The sequence below is a fragment of the Alosa sapidissima genome, chromosome 19 (genome assembly GCF_018492685.1).
Source record: "Alosa sapidissima isolate fAloSap1 chromosome 19, fAloSap1.pri, whole genome shotgun sequence".
Lineage (NCBI taxonomy): Eukaryota > Metazoa > Chordata > Actinopteri > Clupeiformes > Clupeidae > Alosa > Alosa sapidissima.
In genome coordinates, this window is record NC_055975.1 from 14,963,827 (window position 1) to 14,987,350 (window position 23,524).

The 23,524-nt window shown below is 43.8% G+C and overlaps 2 protein-coding genes across 4 annotated transcripts in view; one reads left to right on the forward strand and one right to left on the reverse strand.

The window, feature by feature from the left end:
• The window catches only part of ttbk2a (tau tubulin kinase 2a), a 21,032-nt gene extending 6,470 nt beyond the window's left edge, over positions 1-14,562 (reverse strand). For both annotated transcript variants that reach the window (XM_042072002.1, XM_042072001.1), the window contains exons 1-13: positions 14,236-14,562; positions 9,214-9,362; positions 7,424-7,571; positions 4,546-4,619; positions 4,097-4,237; positions 3,879-3,983; positions 3,559-3,624; positions 3,313-3,405; positions 2,749-2,874; positions 2,266-2,423; positions 1,626-1,839; positions 1,054-1,262; positions 119-674 (exon numbers count right to left, since the gene is read on the reverse strand). In XM_042072002.1, the coding sequence (XP_041927936.1) occupies positions 119-674; positions 1,054-1,262; positions 1,626-1,839; positions 2,266-2,423; positions 2,749-2,874; positions 3,313-3,405; positions 3,559-3,624; positions 3,879-3,983; positions 4,097-4,237; positions 4,546-4,619; positions 7,424-7,571; positions 9,214-9,282 (1,959 nt within the window). In that variant the 5' untranslated portion in view covers positions 9,283-9,362; positions 14,236-14,562. The remainder of the gene's footprint in view (positions 1-118; positions 675-1,053; positions 1,263-1,625; positions 1,840-2,265; positions 2,424-2,748; positions 2,875-3,312; positions 3,406-3,558; positions 3,625-3,878; positions 3,984-4,096; positions 4,238-4,545; positions 4,620-7,423; positions 7,572-9,213; positions 9,363-14,235) is intronic.
• A 1,605-nt stretch (positions 14,563-16,167) lies between these two features.
• tmem62 (transmembrane protein 62) lies at positions 16,168-23,524 on the forward strand. Of its 2 annotated transcripts, none has more exons than XM_042072004.1 (14): positions 16,168-16,603; positions 17,119-17,230; positions 17,368-17,505; positions 17,955-18,000; positions 18,336-18,477; positions 18,827-18,951; positions 19,327-19,449; positions 19,571-19,741; positions 20,024-20,183; positions 20,408-20,521; positions 20,770-20,854; positions 21,182-21,277; positions 21,564-21,682; positions 22,441-23,524. In XM_042072004.1, exons 1-14 carry the CDS (start codon positions 16,409-16,411, stop codon positions 22,759-22,761), a joined length of 1,947 nt encoding a protein of 648 aa, XP_041927938.1. In that variant the 5' UTR covers positions 16,168-16,408; the 3' UTR covers positions 22,762-23,524. The 2 variants fall into 2 exon arrangements, with proteins under 2 accessions (XP_041927938.1, XP_041927939.1); XM_042072005.1 differs by having other exon boundaries at positions 16,169-16,603; positions 19,571-19,726.

The following is a 23,524-nucleotide window of genomic DNA, read 5'->3' on the forward strand; positions in this document are numbered from 1 at the left end:
CAACATTAAAAACAAAGAATTTGAAAGGAATTTAACATAGCCCAAACGCAAGTATGTGACCCCTAAACGCTGTAGTGCATCCAAATCCCAAATGACCCCTGATGTCCCAAGTGCTTACCTGTGAGAGGGCTTCGTCCGGCAGGCCATTGGCGGGGCTAGTGGGTGTTATGGGGGGCATGGTGCTCGCTGTCTCCACGCTCAGCTCCTGCTGGTCAGCCCTGGGCTCCGAGCGTGCCGGTCCGTCGCCGGTGCTCCGAGCGGGTCCCTCCTGGTTGGGGTCTAGCTCGTCCACCTCTCCCTCCTCCGAGGGGCTGATGGTGACCTTGGCCCCCGTGGCCAGGCCCACGCTGCTGCCGCCGCGCTCCTGCAGGTTGGACGGCGCCTCCACCATCACCCAGTCGTGCGAGTTGGCGTCGCCGTCACCGCCGCGGCCCAGGCTCAGGTTCAGCGCCACAAAGCTGCTGCTGGCGGCGCCCTCGCCCTGCCCCGTGGCGGCCGGGGAGCCCAGGGAGCCGCGCTTGGCCACGCCACTGCCGCTGCCCCCGCCGCCCGAGAGGACCTCCTCGTCGTAGTGCCAGATGCGGTCGCCAGGGCCACCATTGCTGAGAACACCGAGGCCAAGGCTGTGGCCTGCTGGCTTGTCTGATGTGTTGCCGGCCTGCTGCTTCGCTGAGCTGAGAAGATGGTTTTTAAAGTTATGTTTAGTCTGTTTTACAAAAGAGTTCATCATGACATGAATATGTGATATGAATCATGTAAGGAAGAACCATTAACAGTGAAATGTTGAATATTTTTATAACTAAGTTATGTTTGGACAGGTCTATCATTTCACCATCCATAACAGCATCAAACATTTACTGGGAATTTGTATATCGTACATCTGTCAACATTCACTGTTAATAACTGAAATTAATTATTTATTGAACAATACTATAAAATGTATCAGGGCAGGGAGTCTTGAATCACTAAATGACCCTGTGAGGTATTTAGATTTGAGAACTATGGCATGGTGAGTGGGGCACTGCCAGGGGAGACCTTCGGCTCTTTTCTCACCAGGCCTCCAGGAAACGCTCGGTGCTGGGTTTGGGCTCCAGGGTCAGCCTCTTCTCCAGGTCCAGGCTATGGAGGTTCCGCAGTTTCCTCAGCAGTGGTGCGTCCGAGGGGCTGGCGTCCGAGCGGAGCTTCACCGGAGAGGCCAGACTGAGTCCTGTGTGCGGGGTCAGGTTGCCCTGGTTCTGGTTTTGCTCGTCCTCTTTGCCGGTCTGGAAGAATATGATTCAGGCTGAACAATCTTTTATTGTATTGAATGGGCCTGATTGTGTAAACGGTTCAGTTTCAACTGATGGCCAGGTCACAATTATGCTCATAATGATGGAACAAAGACTAAATTACTAATGCAAATCATTATTTGGCATACATTTTCATGCTAAATTAACAACATAGTGTAAGTATGAAATGTATTATTTTACTCTTGCAATTTGAACCAAGTGTACTTGTTATTAGTTCCGTCCGCAACCGGTACAGACACAAAGCCAGATTTATTATCACACTATGGAATCGCATATCACAAATCCCAGAGACATCCCCAGTAGACTGTTTGTGGCGATCAGTGAGGGGGTGGTCACCTGGAGCACCGTCGGCCGGAGGTGGTTGCAGTTGCGGTCCATCTCCTCCCACACGTCAGGCTCCTGCTGGTTGGCAGGCTGGCCGGGGGAGCGCTCGGGGAGAGGGGGGTTGTTCTCCCCGTCGCTAAGCTGCTCGTCCTGCAGCACCTCATCCGTGTTCTCCTTGAGGAGGTCCTTCATGAGGTCCCCGTGGAGGTTCGAGGCATTAGCCATGCTACAGAAACACAGGCACACATGGGAGGGTACATTACATCAGGCACATAACTGAGAAATGGCTACTGAAAAATAGATGAGGCTGACTTTCAGCTACCACTGGTCTAACATCCATTTGCCACACTTAAATAATGCACTGAGCCTAGATAATTAACCAGCATAAAGCATGCTGCACACTACAGTATGCATACAGCACAATACAGTATACTTACACAGATGCAGTAGCACAATAGTACAATACAGTATACTTCCACACATGATCTGCCTATATTGTATTGTATACTGTTTAAATATTTTTTGTACAGCTGATATTCCATGTGTGAGTGAAGTATTCATTTGTATTATACAAAGGTACCATGGAACCTCATAATCCTGTTATCAATCGTAGTGCAATATTGTGTATATGCAGTTTGTAATCGTGACATACCCCATGTGTGCTGGGGTGAGTCGCGTATGGTGCTGAGGGGTGGCGTTGGTGGTGTTGACGGCCTGAGAGCCGTCCGTGTTAATCCTCTCCCAGTCGTACATGTCATTCTCCACAACCGCGTATGTCTTCATGCTGTTCTCAAACACCGACATCAGCAGCTGCAACACAAAGCGTTCTGCGTAAGGTCTATGTCTTGAGGCTCAGTGTGTTGACAGCATGCATGTCCTAACCCTAACCCTAGGCCTGATGGAAAGGGGAACCATCTCTAGCCCTGATGGAAGGGGGAACTATCTCTAGCCCTGATGCTTGGCCCCTAAAACTGAAACTGATTTTTTTTATATCTCAAAATTCATCCCACTGTTAATCTATTGAATCTCAGGTGATACAATATTACAATATCAGTGGTACACTGCACACACACACTCATCCAAACACACTCCTGCACACACACACTCATCCAAACACACTCCATAATTCCTGTACCTCGTAGTCCGGTTTGGTATAGTAGTCCAGTTCACTGATGTGGTCCAGGAAGATGCTGAACTCGGCTGGCAGGTGTTTCAGCATGAGCCGGTGGTCATAAGTGTCCTTCAGCTTCCCAACCTGTTCCTGAATGTTGCACACAAACAGCATTTGTTCATACCAAAGCAGAAAAAACTCACAGACATCATCACTATCACAGTGTGCCTATCCTGTTACTCTTCAGCAAACAGTGGCAATAAATGTTTCATCACTTCTCTCAGAGATTTATTGTTCTTCATTAGGTCCCCCTGCTTATTGAACTATGCGTTCTTGATTACACATCCATTTTTTTCTCCTGTTATCCAATTCGTAATTTGTTTCCCTACTATATTCCTTCAGTAATACAGTTCATATTTCTACTATAACCCTGGACCGATACAGGTCCTTCTGGGACTATCTTTTCACATCTTGTTTACCAGCTTAAAGTGGACCACATATTCTGATAAATTTGATATATTCTGTTCTCCATTTATCAGATATCAACTTGGTTAGATGCCTCATCACATGTCAACAGGATGGTGGTACCTTGTCTTTGATCTTCCTCCATGGTAGTTGGCCCACCAGAAACTCCACCAGCATGTAGAACAGGGACCACAAGTCATCATGCCGTCCCATCTCCTGTGGAAGTAAAAAGGGTGCATTATATATGTTATAATTCAGTCTATAATGTTACTATTATAACATGAAAATTACAAAGGCTCTGGGTAAACATGACAATTAATGAAATAAAAAAGGCAGTTATTAAGAATCGCAGGAGAAGCTGAACCTCACCTTGTTTTTGTGTGCGTTGACTGAAGCATATCGTACAGTGCCACGAAATCCTGCCATTGGTCGAGGCTGAAAAAAATGAAACATGTAAAATACACAAATGCATAACATAGGGTCTTCCTTATGATGTATTCACTTGGTTCTTAAATAGAATAAAATGTTGGCAGATGTGCATGATCTCATGTCAGTAGCACATTTATATTTAGAGGATACACACACCCATCTGATCCTGTGCTGAACAACCAAACATCAATAACACATAAACACACACAAACACACACACACATACACACACACACATTTTTGTTTTTGGCTTTACTTACCGGTCGGACCTCCTGGCATGAGTTGGTGAACTGCCGGGCCAGACCAAAGTCCAACATGTAGCAGGTTCGGCATGTACTGGGGAAGCGGCCCATGGCAAAGTTGGACTGAAAACAAGGCGGGTGAGAGCGAGAGTAAGAAAGGCATTCAAGAGCTATCACATACAGTATGCACACACACACACACACACACACACACACACACACATACTGTGTCTCACCGGTTTGATGTCACGGTGCAGAAAGCCGACAGAGTGGATGCTCTCGATGGCCTCCAGGATCTGTCGGCCCAGCCGCAGCGTGGTGCTGACGCTGAACGTGCCCCGGCTCATGCTGCGCCGCAGGTCCGCCAGGTTCCGACCCTGACCAGGAAATTGGACACGCACAAAAACACGCCACAAAACAAAACACAGTGAGGTCACTGCCACCTATGACGTGCACAGTATTTTGTAACTTTTCCAGCTCCTCTAAGACTCTAGATGCTCAGTGTTTTTATACCATGGCCATCTAGACAGATAAAGTTGACATACTGTATATGTATCATCAAATTAATTTACCCATAAATTACTTATGTATCAGCAGACATACATGGGAACAGGGAATACAGAGACAGATGTATTACACATAACACATAAAACAATGGAGGACAGAAGAAGTGACTGGCTCATACCTGAAGCTCCATGACGACGTAGTTGAAGCGATCATTGCGACCACATCCCACAAAGCGACACACATGGTTTTTACCTGTGGATTACACAACACAATGAAACATAGACTCAAACAAAGGCAAGATGATCAGCAGAGATGTTTGGTGTTGCCTTACAACATCCAGTGGGACTGGTTTCACATGCTCTCCTACATGCACACACGGTCATAATCTTCTGATCTATCCCATGTTATGACATGATGGATGGGCTGGTTTCATCCTTCAACTGCCCTGAGTTGGGCAGACATTTTGGGACCATTCACCTGGTCATGTACGTACACTTTCTATACAATATTTCAATTTATTACACGGCTCTTCACAAGACAAGTAGAACACTCCATTGACTTGGGATTTCCCAAAATTCTAGCGGTCATTGTTTCCGAGGAAAGGACCTCTGAAAAAAATAATGACCGCTGTCAATGGAGTTTGTGCTTCTAATTCAGGTATTTCATATCACTACGCAAGGACTGGAACGTCATTCAAAAGTGAAAGCAGACGGTTGATCAGCTGTGTTCTAAAGAATGTATGATTCAAGTTCAGCGTGTGTAAGCGGGATAATGTATAGAACGCCGGTCATTATTGGGAAAATAAGTCCCTTCAGGGCGGAACAAGACCCATCTACTGCGCTTCGGGGTCCGGTTCGCCCTGTCGGGACTTATTTTCCCAATAATGACCGGCGTTCTATACATTATCCCTTACTGACAGGGCAGGTTGTCATCTATAAAAATCACAGACAAAACTGGCAGTACTGATGTGTGCTACTCATGCACAGGAACATTAAAGGAAATTGTGCTGAGGTATGGGGCAATGGGTCTCGTGTTCTCCCCCAGGCCCTAACAGGAAGCAGCAGACCCATCAGCCTGAGAGCCGCGGTAACATGATACAGGCCACATTGATTTTTTCTGTCTGACACGAGAGAAGAAATAGAGGAAGATGATGAAGGCCAGAAGATGAAAAACGAGGGAGTGGAAGGACCAGCAAGTAGAGAGAGAGAGAGAGAGAGAGAGAGAGAGAGAGAGAGAGAGAGAGAGAGAGAGACGTATAGTGAGAAGAAGAAAGAAAGATCTTGAGATGTCTCCCTTAGGAACTAGCAATGACGGGTATGTTGATCCACTTTCGAGACTCTTGAGATCTGAAGAGAGGGATTTCAAACAAAGGAGTGACACATACAACAGCCTTTTTATTAAACAAATGCTCTTATCCAAAACCTGTTCCACGTGGAGGATATGACCCGTTCTAGTATAACAACAGTGCGTTACAGGTGGTGAGCTGTGTTCACTTAAAAGAGCACCACCACCCTCTCACTCCTGTGAAAACAACTGGGATGTGGTGGCGGGTTGAGGAGGGTGAATGACCCTAAAGACCTTCTGCTAGATGCACCCCTCTTTGTGAATATCAAACTCATAACCACCGATTCCTTGCGGCAATGTCCATCTGCATACATCAAGGTTCAAGGACAACAAATAAAAACAATTGGGTAAATTAACGTTGTAGGTTATGCTGTCTATTTGAGGACAACGGTGACTTCCTGGTCACACCAATTGTGTTCTGGCAAGTAAACAAAACGAATGAAGGAATGTAAGAGCTTGTCTTGTTATCCGATTTGTCCATTTTAAGTACAATTTTGGAAAATGAAAATACGACTCGTTATCCAGGTTTTTCATTTTGGTTATAGAAGTGGATATAGAAAAGAACAAGTACATTTTTGTTTTTTGATTGTTGGTTTTAAATAGAAAAATGAATGGACGATTCATACACGGACCGTTAAATAAGTTGTTGGATAACTGGTGGACAACTTCAAATGTAGTAATGTTTCACACAAAATAGAAGCAGGCACAGCACCTTCACAGCTATTTGTAGGAATTTGGCTTGAGGCCAATGTTTGAGATGGAGAGTTTTTAAAGGATGGAACATACAAAATAGTAAACAATAGCTTTTATAATGGGCCTTTTCAAGCATGCTAAGCCGATCTGGGCCTGAATTCATACAATGGATTCTATGAAGCATGTCGGCCCTCAAAGGCACTTACATTCAAGCTATTAAGCTCTAAAAAGCCAGTGCCAGCAAAACTGTCAGATTATATTCCCTTCCCTTAAAGGTCTGTAGCAAGGGGGTGAAAAACTGGAAGTTCAGTGACACTTCTGCATACCACAAGAGTTACCGTTTGCTGAGTTCAGTGAGAGCCAAGGGGCAATGCACCCAGAATCTGAGAACCCCGCGTGACCATCCCAACTTTGCTGAGCAGCAACCAACCCTCACTGAATCGACCTCTAAATCTCGATATAACCCAGTACAATGTAGCATTCGTTGTATACCATTTCTCTCTCTGTTTTTCCTACACAGCTGGTATCTTGTCTCCTCATTTCCTTCTCCCTTGCCCCCCTTCCCTCACTAGAATGACTCAAACCCGCCCCCCCCCCCCCCCCCCCCCCCCACACACACACACTGCTAAATGTCTCATCCTGTCCAACAGAGGTCCTCCATGTTACTATATCGTTGTCTATGCTCTTGACAGTGTTAGAACCCAACCTCTGTAAAAAGCTACTATTGATGATTGCACTTGATCTGTATCTATGAAGTTCTGATGCACAGAAAATGCCATTTGACATTTTACTTAATTACATGCATCCCAGTTCCATGTCTTCTTATCACCCTCCCTTGTTCTGTAATGACACCGTTCCAGCTTTACACGTGGGAGAGAACAGTGACAATGCCCTCAGAATATTGGCAGCTGGGACTCTAATCCTGCTAATAATCCAGGGTGGTAAAACCAGCTCCTAATGACCCATTCAAAGACACGGATCAGAGGAGGGGAAGAGGGGAGGACGAAAGGCAGCTTTACCCTGCAGCTTCTTCAGGACGGCCACCTCCATCTTCAGCACCTGCTTGGGCTGCTGCGCCGACTCCACCTTGAGAGCCACACTATTGCGGGTCAGTAGGTCCGTAGCATCGTAGATCTCGCCGAAGCCGCCACCTCCGATCTTTTTCAGCTGTGGGAAGAGGAGCAAGAAAGAATCAGGGAGAGGCGTTAGTCGTTTTAGCTTAATTCGTCTCAATGGGGAGACCGGAGCAGACTCCTCATTAGTGCTGCCTGAGACTCGGTTATGGCATCTTAAGTTACAGTGATTATGTAACGTTTCCACTGGTGACATTTTTTGTCTCAGATGCACGATTTCTTTTTATTCGCAACCTTGGAGCGACCTTGTCAGAAAATGCTTTGTCAGGCACTTTGTCTGTCTCTTCCTGTCTGCCTCACTCACTCCCCCATCTTTCTCCTCACTATGCCGTCTGTCTCTCTATTCCCCGTCTCTCTCTCTCTCTCTCTCTCTCTCTCTCTGTCACCCCTCCCTCTTTTCCTCTCCTCCCCTATGTCTCTCTCTCTCAGCGGCTGCATCAGGATGAGTGGCACTGGTTACATAACAGAGTTCCACACAAGGAGGGCAGCGGCATGGCACTACAGCCCTCACCTTACGTGCACCCCCCCCCCAGACCCCTCCCTGCCCTGCCCTGTCCCCTGCATTGACGAGGACCCTGCTGGCACTGTGGGCATGGAGTAGGAGAGTAACAGCCTCCACGGCAAATACTAACAAGCCCGCAAATAGCCCAGGCTGCTCAAAATAGCAAGGCACTGACACTGATACAATAAGCCCCTGACACTGCACACACCGAGACAACTGGGGTGCAATGCACACATAGTGAAATATCCCTGATCCCTGAGGGGAAGCTTGCAGAGGAGAGTGCCAGCCTTAAGGCATTTGTGTGTGTGGAGTGGAGGGTTGCAGTGGAGAGAAGAGCTGAAAGAGGGAGGGGGAGGAGATAGATAGAGAGAGAGAGAGAGAGAGAGAGAGAGAGATAGAGAAAGAGAGAAACTCTTAATCCATGCGCCCTCCTCATAACTTAAGGATTAGAGGGACAGAGATGAGAGTGGGCAAGATTTAAAGACCCTGGCAAGGACGAAAAACTGCCTTTTCCCATTGATTCCCATGATCGTGTGTGTGTGTGTGTGTGTGTGTGTGTGTGTGTGTGTGTGTGTGTGTGTGTGTGTGTGTGTGTGTGTGTGTGTGTGTGTGTGTCCCAGTGTGTCACCGTAGCTTTGTCTCTCTTTTGTACAGCAATACTAGCTATAGTTATAGTAGAGTTCACCCTTATGTAGTTACTTCATACAGCTTCACCTGACCAATCAAGAATTTGAGTGTGCCTGAAACTGACCACTGATAATAGCAGAAAACAGATGTTTTCAGTGCTTAAAAATAATCCAAATGAGAAAGAAATAAAAAAGCCTATGCTCTTGGTCAGGTATCCACTAATTTTGCATGCTCATCAGCCTGCTCAGGACCTCCGGACTGTCTCTCTCGTAACACATACCACTTTTACCCCAAGTAGCGCTGTACCAAATACAATGCAAGTCAATGGAAAAGTGCCATCAAAAAGGTAATGCTGCTTTCAAAACAATTCCAACAGGATTCTACATATAGCCTATAGCATTTCATGATTGTCCATAACTGGAATAGACTTCCCAGTATTTTCAAGAAATGTCATAACCCATAGGAACTGTGAAAACAAAAGGGATGCAGAGAAGAAAAGATAAAAAGAGAGAAAGCTGATGAGCTGAGCAGGGCTGTGTTGACCCACCACTTTCCATCTGTCCTTGACCATGACGGCCGGTGACAGGATGTCAGTCTGCTCCGAGCCGCCACTCATCCTGCCTCTGGAGCGTCCGAGTGCTTTCCTCTAGCAAAGTCCACCTGTAGTCAAGCCTGGCATCAGGGCCTGGTCAGGGCCTGAGAGAGAGAGAGAGAGAGAGAGAGAGAGAGAGAGAGAGAGAGAGAGAGAGAGAGACAAAGAGAGAGGGGACACATAACTTAAACAATCATATATTTCAGGTTAAACAGCACAAACTGATGAAAGAATGGAGAATAGCTTCAGAACCCATCATCAAAAAAGACACATATACTGTAGATGAATCCCAGGGAGCAGTCAAATATAGGCTAAGTGAGGGCAGAGTAGTAGACTGGCCTTGAGAAAGCCACCCCTTTATGTCCAGGAGCTGACTGCAGCTGCCACGCCTTTTCCCTGCATCTAGCTGGTGCTCTCCCTCTCTCAGTCTCACTCTCTCTCCCAATCCATCACACACAATACACACACACACAAACACACACGCGCGCGCACACACACAAACATACATAAATTATGCTTACCAGCAATCTGGTACACTATTAAAACAAATGTATTGAAAACTTGTGTTGATTTTTTTTAACACATCTCTGTGTCCAGATAGGGACAACACATTCATTTTAAGAGTGTAAACAACTGTATACATTCAAACAACTGTAACCTGCACATTAGCAGCTGGTTGATTTTAGTGGTTGATTATGGAGTTATGGAACGTCCATGTGAGCTGCCTTTCTTGGAGCTTGGATTTATTTTGTTATGTCTATCAGAATGTACATTGCCCTAGCTAAATTTTTACAAAATATAGCTAACACCAAACAATGGTTTCAGTACACTATTAACCCTCCAAAGGCTACTTTTCATCGCAACCTACAAAAAATTGCATTATAGTTATGCCACAGACATAATGTCATTGGTGAGGTCATTCAATTACTCTACACCAACTCGACAGAGCTACCAGCCCTACAGTGAACATATCAGTCCACCTGTTCGTGCCATAATGCTTAATTTATCAAACATAACCCTGACACTGACTTTATTTGTTTAACTGTTAATGTCACATTTTGGAAGTAAGATTAATGTACGTCAAACACCTCAAAAATCACATGGCATTTCCTAATGCTTTAAACACTGATCACTGAAATCTAATCTAATGAATGAGAAGTTAAGATATAGTTGTGATTTGGGACAGACAATTTTATCACTAGCGAAAGAAAAGCTTGGCCAAATATAAAATCAAAGCAAGATGACAGGGAGGCAAGCCAGCAGTTCCAATATACCTGACTATGGACAGCTCAGTAGATCCTTAATTTGAGAAGAATTACCAAGAAATAAAACATAAGATGTTATTTCACAGAGATGTCCTCTTTCATATTTGCAATCCAGTATTCAAAGGGAGTGGGATGTCTCTTGCTGTGTCCCTAATAGCACGTTCATGAATCAAATTTACAGACTTTCCAGGACACCCCAGTACTCCATGAATAGCGTATACTGTTCTTTCACTGGTACTGCAGCTGGAATTCTTCTTCCTGAAAGGGAATCTCTGAGATTCAACCCCAACACACACACACACACACACACACACACACACTGCTCCCCTGAGTCAAGATCGGCAAACTAAGATGCAATCTGTTCACCCATCCATCCAGATTCGCAGGGAGGAACCAACAGCTATCAATATACCACAGTACACCCTTCTGATAGGCCTAGTATGAGCTGATTCTCCTACACCTCCAACCTTACAAACGACAACAGAAGCATGACTGAGCAGACATTAGTGTTGTTTAACACACACACACACACACACACACACACACACACAAACAAACAAACGCAAACATTTTAACGCATAACATTGTCAATACAATTCAGATTTAATATTTATCAAAAAAAGGTTAGGCATAAGTCGCAATGGTCTATTCAGTTTAAGGATGACATGCTGGCTGGCAATATTTTGGTGAAAATTATAACACAAACACCACACCACAATTTCAACTCAGAGGTGAAGTTTTAAACACAGTCCTACCCTATGCACTCCATGTATTTGAACATTTCCAACTAACAAACTGAAATCAGACAATAGCCATGACAATCTGAATCAGGTGTTTCAAACCACCAAGTGTAGGCAAGCAGCAGGTGTTTTTCACCAACATTTAATTCCCGTTTCATTGGAAGGTTTTATGGAAACTTGATGAGTCCAGTCACATGTGGTAGAGAAAAGAGACACACTAAACATACAGCGGTTGTGATCTCCAGAATATGCATTAGGAAACCCTCCTCGTGAGAAAAGATGAAATCTCACACAACAGCAGCTCAACCTTTCATTTGCGGAGCCTGACTGAACTTCTTGGGCTCACTGACAACATAACAGCACATCGGACTCAAGACTATGATGCAGTTACGTAAAGACGGCACAGTGACAGTTTTGCCCGAACATAGATAAGTTGTCCAACACAACTGTAAGCTTACAGAGAAAAAGTCCCTGGAACAACAAATACGCAGCCAAACAAACAAATGACAATTGTTGCAGGACAGCATGGCATGAGCTAACTGTGATGACTAAGACATGCAGGCCTGTGTCACTCCAGGCTGTGTGTGTGTGTGTGTGTGTGTGTAGAACTGCTCCGAGTGCATAATGACTGCTGGAGAGAGTGAGTACATTGAGTCAGCTAAGGTTTGGATATTCCACAAAGCCGGTAAATGTAACAGAAAGACATAACAGCACTCAGCATGTTGTGCGAGGTCACAATTTTAAGATTCATCTCTCTCTCGTTTTTTAGTTTTGCTGACCTTTAGAGGGACCTTTGCTAATGTTTTTAGCATCTACTGACAAACACTGAAGACACCATGTATGACACATAGCAGAATAACCACAAATAATTTATTATCACACAGTCCATATCCTGTATCGGTATATCCTAAAACAATCGTGATATTAAATAACACAAATTATTGTAGTTCAAAAAAGCACAGCCTCAAGTGTCTATGACACATCTCAATGTCAATCATGCCCTATGATTTTTCAGCTGTAGTCATGTTCAGGCATAAAGGGAAGGAATTTCTTAGCCATGGTGTAGTGGTGGTGTTGGAGTCTCATGCCACACATGGTCTCAGTGCCCCCACAGGTTCGAGTCCAAGCTGACGTACTGTAACTTACCAATCTCTCTTTTTCCTATACTCATTTCCTGTTCTCTCTTCACTGTCCTGTGTAATGAATGTGAAAATGTACATAACATAACTTACAAAAAAAAAAACAGACTTTGGTTTACCTTCTAGGAGTGGACAAAATATTGATACCTACACAATGTACTTAATTTGCACAGATAACTTGCTGCATTGTAGATTAATATTTTACAATGTATCGTGTTTTGCAGAATTGCTGAATCGTGATATTATTGTTATCGAGGGCAACGTATTGTGACCGTATTGATTTGTGAGTTACTCTGTGATTTCCATCCCTATTATCTACTGCAAGCCATTGTCTTGTGATACTGTAAATGTCTTTCATTTTCGTGGTGCGGTTCATTTACAAAAATGGCTTACCTAATAACACTGCAGAAATTAATGTCTAAAGCTGACGTGACTGCTTCATAATGGTAATAACACATTATTAACTGTCTAATGAACACCATATAAAAGCTTAATAAGGCTCATTTGTGATGTGGTGCATTGTAGTGTACGTATGAACTGCAGCCTGACTATTCCCCTCTAAATGACTTTGGATAAAATTGTCAGCTATGAAAATTAGGCTACTATCTGGAACTTCAGTATGGAGACAGCCAGCCACAAAGAAATAGTTTCCTATTCAAGTACCCTTGAATAGGAAGTCAACAAATAAATGAAGACTTCTATTCTGACTTTCCTTTTAAAAAAATCAAAAAAACATCTAATAGCCTAGCCTGATGCTTTACATCAGTCATTGTATTTGTGCGCTCTTAAGGATAAACTTCTCTGTGCAGAGGGAAGTAGGCTACTCTCGTTATGTTTAATTTAATTCATTATCTGAGTTAACACAAGTGAAGTTAGGCTGGTGCCTCCTTAGTCCATGTTCCATGTGTAGCCTTGTCGAATTTGACTCAGTCTTTGGTTGACATTCTTACCATGGAGACTCACATGGACTTCAGACTGCTTTATCATCGCATAACAACATCTGTGGTTGTCCGTGAGTATCTTGGTCGCCGAAATGAAAAGACATAATTGCGACATAACCTTTATAAACTGATTTACCAGAATATCTAATACAAGGGTGATGACATTGTTGAAGGCATGATAGAAAAACTACCAATAACACGACATTGGATAGTTAACTGTTCTTCAAATAGAGAACCAAGAAATTGAGAAATTGTGTTAAATTTACCACTGCATTAAGAGACAATTGGACGGTTCATCCTGACCTAAGAATCAGGGTTGTCAACACTGATCTTGCTAAACCAGGCTAGCAATTGACAAGTATAGGCAACACTCGCTTTAGATAGGCTAATGTTAGCTTAAAGCTAAGCAGAGATCATACGTGCTAGCTAACTTCTGCTTCAGATTACCGTTACGCAATTAAAGCTGGTCATAATTCTTTTACCGTTTAATTTATCTGGTAACCCAAGAGAGTGGACTATGAAAACCTTTTTTGAATGCATGGTCCTATACTTGATAGAAGATATCAAGCTGCGAGTGTGGTTTGATTCTGTGTCTGCTTGTTGAACCGATCTGCGTTGCGTTGCGTTGCTACTATGAACATATGTGTCTATGGTTGCTACACAGCAGATTTAGATATGTGCGTTCACGCTCGCCCTAAACACAAGGGCTACAGTTGTTTTCCGATTTTCCTTCACTGTGATGCTAAACATCATTATCATGGAAAAAGCAATATACAGATTATTTTTCAGCACTGTCTTTAAACGTTACAGGCTATCATGTCAACTTCTCCCGGCCTCATTCATTCGTTCGTATGGCAGTTACACTCAGCGAATCCTTGCAAGCTATTCTTACCTTCGTTGCTCAGTCCTTGATGCAGTAGATGCTAGATGTGGTTTAAATTCCCTTATGAGTGTATGCTTCGGCCCTCTAATAGCGATCGTAGCGCCATTGCGGATCGTTTTCAATATGGAGTGGAGTGAATCTGTTTTACCGCAGCATGTTCTGGCATTTAAATTAATAGCCTATGTGTTGGTTTAAAATGCGTCTCTTTCGTCGTCTCCTTGTCCTCACAGCATCTCGATGCTTGCTTGCTGCGGACCCGTGACGTGAGTACTCTCCAGAACTACCTGCCTGCGCGCGCGTCCACGATACAATCCACCCTCGCAACAGCAAGCCTCATGAACGCGCACTCTCTGTCCGACACACATCCCTCATCTTTCCCGACCCGCCCACTTGTTTGGCACGATCCCTTGAGATCATCATCATACCCCATAAAATGCACATGGTCATTTAACGCAATTGCAAACATTATCACAACAATATTAAAGATTATTTTATTAGCCTACATCTCATTATACTTGTAGCCTGTTCCTTTTGCAGAAATGAATAATAATAGTAGGCTATTAAATGTGTGTGTGTGTGTGTGTGTGTGTGTGTGAGAGAGAGAGAGAGAGAGCTTTGTTGTTTGGTGGATAAAGCTGTTGCAAAGTCTGCCGGTCCGAGCCTTGAGGCTGACCGCTTGCCAGATGGAAGGAGAAGCTCTCTGTGGTTAAGTGGATGGAGAGCAGCTTCCACAGATGCCTTGAGCTGTATGCAGTCGCACAACCCTTTGCAGTGCTTTGCGTTTGATGGTAGTGCAGCTTTCATCATACCATGCAGTGCACGTCCAGGTCGTCCCGTCTTCTGTGATGTTGAGGCTAAACATGAACTGAACTTGAACTTGATCTGGCTGACTCTCCAGTTCTACAGTAGGAGCCATTGATGATAGGGTCCAGCCTATCTTCTTTTCTCCTGAAGTTCACAATCAGCTATTTGGTCTTAGCAACACATAAAGAGAATTGTGGCACTCTCGAATCCCATTTTGAGCTGCTCATCCAGTCTGAAGGTAGCCTACACTGACTGAAATGTATGTAAACTGATTTTTATATTCTGTGTATTTTATCTGTCTTGTATGTGTGTATATGATCTTGAGTCTGCTAAATAAAGCTTCATCATCATCATCACTCATACAGGCCGTCTCTTTGTTGTTGATAAAACATCTCAGTGGTGAGCTATGCATGGCCATAAAGGTTTGGGTAGGCTATACAGGCAGAGGACAGGGCTCAGGACACAGCCATGGGGGGCACTTGTGTTGAGGGTCAATGAGGCTGAAGTGTTGGAGCTCATTCTCATTACCTGACGTCCACCCGACAGGAAGTTCAGGATCCTAGCACAGGCCAAGCATAGCCTAATAGCACATAGTCATATTTAAAATGTAGTCAAAACAAGCAGCTGACAGCGTGATTGACAACCAATGACTGTATGATAATTCATAGAATGATATTCATATGCTATTATTTTTATACACTTGATGACAACTTGTTACCATACAGAAAAAAAGAAATGAGCTATGCTGCATCTGCAGTCCACCTTTAATGTAATATGTGTATATCTGTCTATTGCACATTTGCAGACTAGGCTACTGTATATTGATCATAATGAGATTTTTCAAACTTAATTTGAAGAGAACACTTCTAAACGTGCCATCTGCACTGGGCTTACTCTTGAATTAAATGTTGTTAAACTTGCTCGAACCAACGTACAAAGAGAGGAGCGAGGTTTGTCTCGTTTTTTGAAGATCACAGTTTACTGTTCAGCTATCGATCCGACAGCAGCGTGAAAATCACTTGTATAGCAACTGACGCCTTCGTTGTAGGTTTGGATTGGCATCATGAACGCGCCCCTACAGAATTCTACGCAATGAGTGCTGTGGTGACGTATGTCAAAGCCGACCTATCCAGTCGCGCTTCTCTCTTCCCTATTCCATTTTCTGAAAGGGACATCCGTGCATGTCATCCGTTCCAGACTGCAATTTACTTGAAATTGGCAATGAGTCAGTTCGTCGATAAAATGGGAAAGACTTCGTCCAAAGTCTCATCTGGTCACTCGTGTCTACCGAGTCCGTAATTTCACCAGTTGCGGATTTCCCATAGCCATTCTGTCTTTGCAAAGTCACCAGAGCCCTCTGTCGCTTCTCTGCTACAGAATGCTCAGGCTGTTTGTTGTCTTGGTTCTAGTCGGATTGCTGTTAGCGTCCCTTGCCTCCTGGGTGATAGACAGCTATGATACGACTTTGCACCTGAAGCGGAGTTTGGGTCAGGTCAGCGCTGAAAATGCTGCTAAGGTCACTGGGCCCCCATATCCGGGTGGTGAACTGAATAACATATTTTGGTTTGTACAGGTGAGTTGCTAATATTACGTTTGTCTAATGTCAAAATGACATAACTGGCTAGCTCGATTGAATGATGATAAGGTAGTCTACAGCCATCGAAGTATTTTGCAGGCTACCGTAGGCTGCCACTCAAATTAAATACATTATTAGTTATAGCTAGACTGATGTAAGGCTGTTTAGTCTGGACCCAATCACAACGGGGTAGGCTACTAGTGTGCACTGTAAGTGTAGCCTTGATTGACAGAGATACGTTGGACTGGGTGTTTTAAAAGCTTCTGTTTAAAGTTTAACTAAGGTAGAAACCTTGTTGTCATCGCCTGCCATTCTGGCCGCATGTGAGACAGCGTTATTTTTGTGTGTGGCTGCCGCCAGTATGGATACTTGACACCTGTCAGTTGCTACATTGTAAGGCATTGTATGACTGAGCCTATACCCGTTTTTACCTCGATCGTGTCGCTCGACATGGTGGTTCGTGAAATCGTATGTTGCCTGGGATAAAACCTGATTTCTGTTCACCCACACAGGTATCCGACATTCATATCAGTCGCTTCCGTGACCCACGCCGTGTTCCAGATTTTGAGAAGTTTTGCACTGAGACTATTGATGTGATCAAACCTGCTCTTGTACTTGCAACAGGTGAGGATCAGATAGGCCTACATTTTTCTCCGTCACCTATTACATCCATTAGGCTGCATAAATAATGGACTTATGTCTGAAGTATGTCCATAATCCAGAATTTAGATGAATCCTTTAATGTTTAATATTAATTTAAGGTGACCTGACGGACGCAAAGACAGAAAGTAAAGTGGGTTCCCTTCAGCATGAAGTAGAGTGGCAAGCTTACCACAATGTTTTGAAGAGGTCACATGTCATGGAGCGCACCAAATGGATTGACATCCGAGGAAACCATGGTGAGTGGGAAGCTGTTGCCTCATAATTATATTTCATTCAATCACTAATAGCATTCTTAGGCAACATACTCATATATCTGATGTTAAATTTATAAGAGAAGTTGAGCACGTTGTTCCGCAAATGGTTCACAACAGGGAGCGGATAACGGTAGATCATGCCAGGAGTCACCATAGAGTCAGCTAATGTTGTGAGCACAGCCCAAATCTTGCCATCTCGTGTAACTTCAAGATACTGATTGATAGGCATTGATATCTTGGATCAGGAAGAGATTGCACAGGCTGTATGTCCACTGCTGCCACTGACTCCAAAGTATGGAGACTATGTAGTTGATGTTGTTATAAAATGGCCTCATTACTGCCGCCACTGACTTTCCAAAGTATGGAGACTATGTAGTTGATGTTGTTATAAAATGCCCTCATTACTTATTACCCCACACTGTCTTCTTCAGATGCTTTCAACATTATTTCTCTGGAGAGCGTTAACAACTACTACAGGTCAGTGGATACGCTTCCCTGCATCACTTGGTTCAATCTTGTTGACATGAATTAGCAGGTTCCATTTAAGGCTTTTACATTAGATTATTACTCCCATAATAACTCAAATATGACTGTTGTTTTTCGAAGGCAATCAGAGTAACATTAGCAGAAAATGCTCCAAGCTTAGTGTGGTTTATTGTTTCCATTTTAATGGCAAATGGCTTTTGAACAAGTCATTTCTTTGTCCTGTAATTCTGTTCTAAACCTCTAATTCTGTAATTGCAGATCAATATGAGGGATGTTTCTTTGTGTTGCAAAACTGTTTATTCTCTGTGTTTGGTTCGCCAACTTAGAAAGTACTCGGCAGTACAGAAGGTGGGATCATTTCACTACATCCACAAGACTCCATTTGGCAATTACTCCTTCATCTGTGCCGATGCCACCCTCACCCCTGGACCCAAGAGGCCTTATAATTTCTTTGGCATTCTTGGCGAGGTAAGGAGTTAGTAAGATACAGTATCTGCAAGTTATGTCGGCAATAGACATAATGCTACTGACTGGAATATTTTTTTAATTTTGATTTTTTTAGAAAGGCTCCAGTTTGAGTTATTCCATTTTGTACTCTGAGTAATGCTTTCCGTTTTTTCTGGAAAGCCAAGATAATGTTAGGGATAATGTTAGGGTGTAAGATTACTGTTCCACTCTTAAGTGCACTTTTAAAGACTTGATGACTTTATTGATTGGGGAACATTTCTTGTTGAGACTGGAAATGACTGTTGAAATTGAAATGTATTTGCCTGGCGCTTGCTCAAAAATTATATTCCATCCGTAACCATTCTGTCAGGACCAAATGAAGCAGCTGGCGGCATTCCAAGCAGAGAGCGACAGTAGCAACCAGACCATCTGGTTTGGTCACTACACCACCTCCACCATCATCTCTTCCTTCCCTGGCATCAGGGACTTGATGAGGTGACCACTCACAAAACTATTTGCATTCACTTGCTCTGCAAGAATCAAAAGAGTCTTTCACTTGAATTGGAAACCAAACAATCAATCAATCAATTAATCAGTCAGTCAGTTTGTCAATCAATCTGTCAGTCAGTCAGTCAAGGTCAACTCCCAGTAGCCATTTGGATAGCATTAAATCCTACCACTTTCATGTTACGGTTACAGGTTTCACTGCGTTATTTTATAATATAATTTTGTATTTAATTTAATATGGAGCGATGGTACATGTATTTAGCAGTTGATCTAAGTTTGATGTCCAAAATGATAATATTGCAGCTTTATACGTCACTCCCTGCTTCTGATTCCTACTTCCTATTTTCCGTACCCTCTCTATAGTTCGGCTGTGGCATACCTGTGTGGGCACCTGCATACCCTGGGTGGACTGATGCCAGTTCTGCACAGCAGGCATTCGTCCGGTACTCTGGAGCTTGAGCTTGGGGACTGGATGGACAATCGCAGGTTCGAGAGGATTAGTGTCCAGTGCTTCAAAAATCTTTCTAAAAGTGAAGACATGCAAAAAACATTGACTACAAACAAAAGGTCTAAGTAGCAAAATGCCTCTTGTCCGTTGGTATTTTAGATATCGCGTGCTGGCTTTTGACCATGACCTGCTGAGTTTTGCAGACCTCAAATTTGACGATTGGCCTGCAGTGATCATCACCAACCCCAAGGAGGCGCTGTATATGAAGCCCGGCGTGGAGCCTCTGGAACGCATTCGCAGCTCCACACACATCAGGTGTCTCCTCTGTGTGTGTGTCTTTTTTTACCCTTCACGCCTCTCCCTGGCCAGACCTTCTCCATATGTACATAAACCCCCTACACACACACACACACACACACACACACACACACACACACACACACACACACACACACACACACACGTTGAGTGTAGGTCTCAGATAAGATGAACGTTAGTCTCATAAGACGTCATTTCACCCCTTGTTCCTTGTTGGTGTTCCCTGGTGCTGTTTTGAATTATCGTCAAGCATCCTACTCACATACGTTCTCCTGTCTTCTCTGGCCCCTACAGGATCCTGGTGTTCTCTGTGGCCCCCATTAGAGAGGTGCATGTCACTGTGGATGGCGCTCCCTGGGGGATAGCCTACCCAGTCGGAGGTCCACTTTACGTGGTGCCCTGGGACCCCTCACTCTTCAGCAGTGGCTTACACACTATATCCGTGGTGGTGGAGGTGAAAACGTCTCTCAGTTTTTGCTTTTCTTTGTCGACTGATTATTTGTTTTTGAAGATTTTTTTTTTTTTTTGTGAAAAACTGGAATGCCAAATCTTACAGTGATTTTATCCAGGGAATGTGGGTACAAATGTGGGCAGCTCCTCTGCTGCTGATTCCTCAGCTGTTAAATCTAGGGCAGCACTTGTTTGTCCGTAAAGCTCTGCTCCTGTGCTGTGTGTTAGGATGCAGCAGACCGTGTGAAGGTTCGAGAGCAGCAGTTCACCCTGGAGGAGGACCTGACGCCCAGTTTTGGCTTTGTCCAGTCCTTTATTCTTCTTACTGACCACTACATTCTGGTACAAGAGCTTTGTTGCAATAGAAAAGCAGTGTTGTTATGTATTCACAACCCTAGCCAAGGTTCAAAATGCAAACTGCAAATTGCTTATCACTGAAAAAGCATGCTGCATACATTTAAGGGTTTCGGAGGGTTGCCTGGAGTATATCCAATTATCCATACAATAGGAAAATCAATTAAAGTTGTAAGAATGTAAAACATCCCCTCCACCATTGAGATGTTTTTTTTTGTGTGTGTGGTGGCTTGTAGGGACGTCTTGGATTTGTGACACTGGTGCTGCTCAATGTTGGTCTTCTTGTGGTGTTCCGATTCCAGAGTGTTCCGGTCTGCAGAGGTGAGGCAGCAACAAATGTCTAAATCAGCAGTTACTAAAGACAAAAGCCACAACTCCTCTACAATCCAGATGACAAAACCACTCTTCCACCTATTACCATCTGGACACTATATATAATATAACTCTTTTTACAATCACTAGGTTCAACATATCAATGCAAGTTCATTATTCCATAGGTATTATGTAAACTGTAGTAATGACCTACGGACCGACAGATTTGGTCTCAGAACAATGCTTTTTGACTAATTAATGCCACCATAAGAAATTAGGAAATGTGTTTTGTTGGCGCCTTAATCACTTCATCTTGGATGTATTTGTGCTCCTCAGGGGTCTTGTCTCCAGTGTACACATCTTTACACCTCGTCAGCAAAACAGACCTATTCTACTACTCTCTGCTTCTCTTCAACTTGTGCACAGCAATAGGTGAGTACAGAGACCAGAGTTATGAGCTTGTGGGCCACAAGGTAGCTGAGATTGATGAAGTGTAAACCAAAGCTGATAACAGAGCAAGTCATTGTCAACTAAGTGAATTTGGCTAAATGAAAGTCTGTTAGTCCTCTCAAGACCGATTGGTAGGCAGCAGAGATGAGTGGAAAACTGCTACCTTCTCGTCTTTTGTGACAACAGTTTTTAAGCCTAATGTTGTTGTCCAGTGTGTCCAGTGTCCAGTCTTTGATAAGATAAGATAAACCTTTGGTTCTATTTGCAGGTCCCTGGTTCATCGGTGAGGTGATTGACGGTCAGAGTGGTGCTTGTTTTGCGTATGGAGTGTTTGTTGATGGATACTTCCTGGAGGGCAGCCTCACCTACGTTGTTGGAATTCTCCAGGTGAGAAAGTCTGGCCAAGCCATTCAGCCCCCATAGACAACACTGAGATTGTGGTGATTTGCTATTTATTGTGATTTTGTATTTGTTTATCCACACAAAGTGTTTAACCTGCTGCTGAGTTAATATACAAGTGTGTGCAGGGATACTGTTTTCGGGTTTATGTGGCCTTAGGCTGAAGAGATCTTTTTTGACTGAAGATCCTTTTTTTTCCACAGTCGTTTTTTGGACCTTTTTGCATCTTGCCTTTTTGCGTTTTTTTTCCGAGGCTACCGCTTACCGCCTCCTAGTGGCCTGACTAAAAATAGGCTATATGGATATATATACTGCTTTTGTGGTTGTTTGTTTGTTTGTGCGTTGTGTTCATATGATGTGTCCTGAATAATGTATACATTTTGAACACACCTGCTTGAATCATATTTCTTTAAGTCTTCTTAGTTAAAGCCATTTAGTGTTTTGTGGTGATTATAAAGCCATTTAGTTATTATTTCTTAATTTTAGTTTAATTTCACTCTGTCTGAGTGGTGGTGGATAAATCCACCTGGTGCTCAACCGTTACGCTACCCCACTACCGCCACAACACTGTGCATCTCCCATGCAATAGGATTAAGTAGATGAAGTTACCTGAAACCTACAGTAAGTAATAATGAAAATATTTTTTACAGACAGCTCTTATCTAGAGACTCACTTCTTTAAAAAATAAAATATTTGTCTCTCATAACACTTACCGTATCCCCGGCCCCCCCCTCTCTCCACAACAGCTGGTCTTCTTCAACATCCCCCTGAACTGCTACCTTTGCTGGAGCCTCCACCTGCGCTACCGTGGCAACTCCCTGGGCTCGCACCTGTGCCGGCCGGGCTGCCGGCGCTGGGTGGCGCTGGTGCACCTGGGCATGCTGGCGCTGTTGCTATGGCAGGCGTACTCCTGCTACTTCCTGCTGGAGGCGTACGGCGCGCTGGCCTTCGTCCTGTCGCCTGTGCGCACCTGGGCGCTGCTGCTGAGCCTCCTGCTGATCTACCGCGCCTGGAAGGGCCCCATGCCACACCTCCGCAGCGACAGCAAGGCCAGCTTGGCCTCGTGACCCTGCGCTAGCGCCAACGCTAGCGGGGATTTTGATACTGTACAATAACGTGTTCGGGTTGGATTTTTTCTTTTTTTTGTTACTAAAAGATTGCTATTATTTCAGATGTTCGGGTGCCAATTTTTTTTCTCTCTCTTATCTATATTCTCCCCCTCTCTCTGACACAATACCTGCATTTATGTTTACCTCATTATGTGAAAAAGAAGAACATTATATGCCGAGAGAAACCCAGTGGAGAAGAGTGGTAGCTCAGAACTGACTTTTGTTTGTACTGTGAATGGTTCCCGTGCTGCTGAGCTCTCGGTCTGGTGACCAGAGCTTGATCATTTCTGATGATTCCAGGGTTTAGGGTTTAGGTTTAGCTGTTGACAAATTATACCTCTCCAGACGAAATGTTTAACTGATAGGTGTCTACTCCTCCTCTGCTAACCAATGCCATTAGTCCGGCCAGTTGGGCCTGTACCCGGTGCCAAGACATGGCCAACACTGCCAGTCAACTCCTCTGACAATCTCCCCACTACACACTTTTCTGTCTTTCACCCTTTTGGCACTTTCAAAGAGTTCCTTGAATCATCACACAACCCTGCAAGACAAATCAGTGGACAGATCACATATATCTGATCAATGTCTGATTCCTATACTCAAATGGCAGCAATTCTATTTTTTTTTTTTTAATTATTATGAGAATTATTTCATTTTCAAAAATTGGAATCAATATTTCATTATTTTGTGCTTTGATTGTGATCTGTATGACAAATTGAAA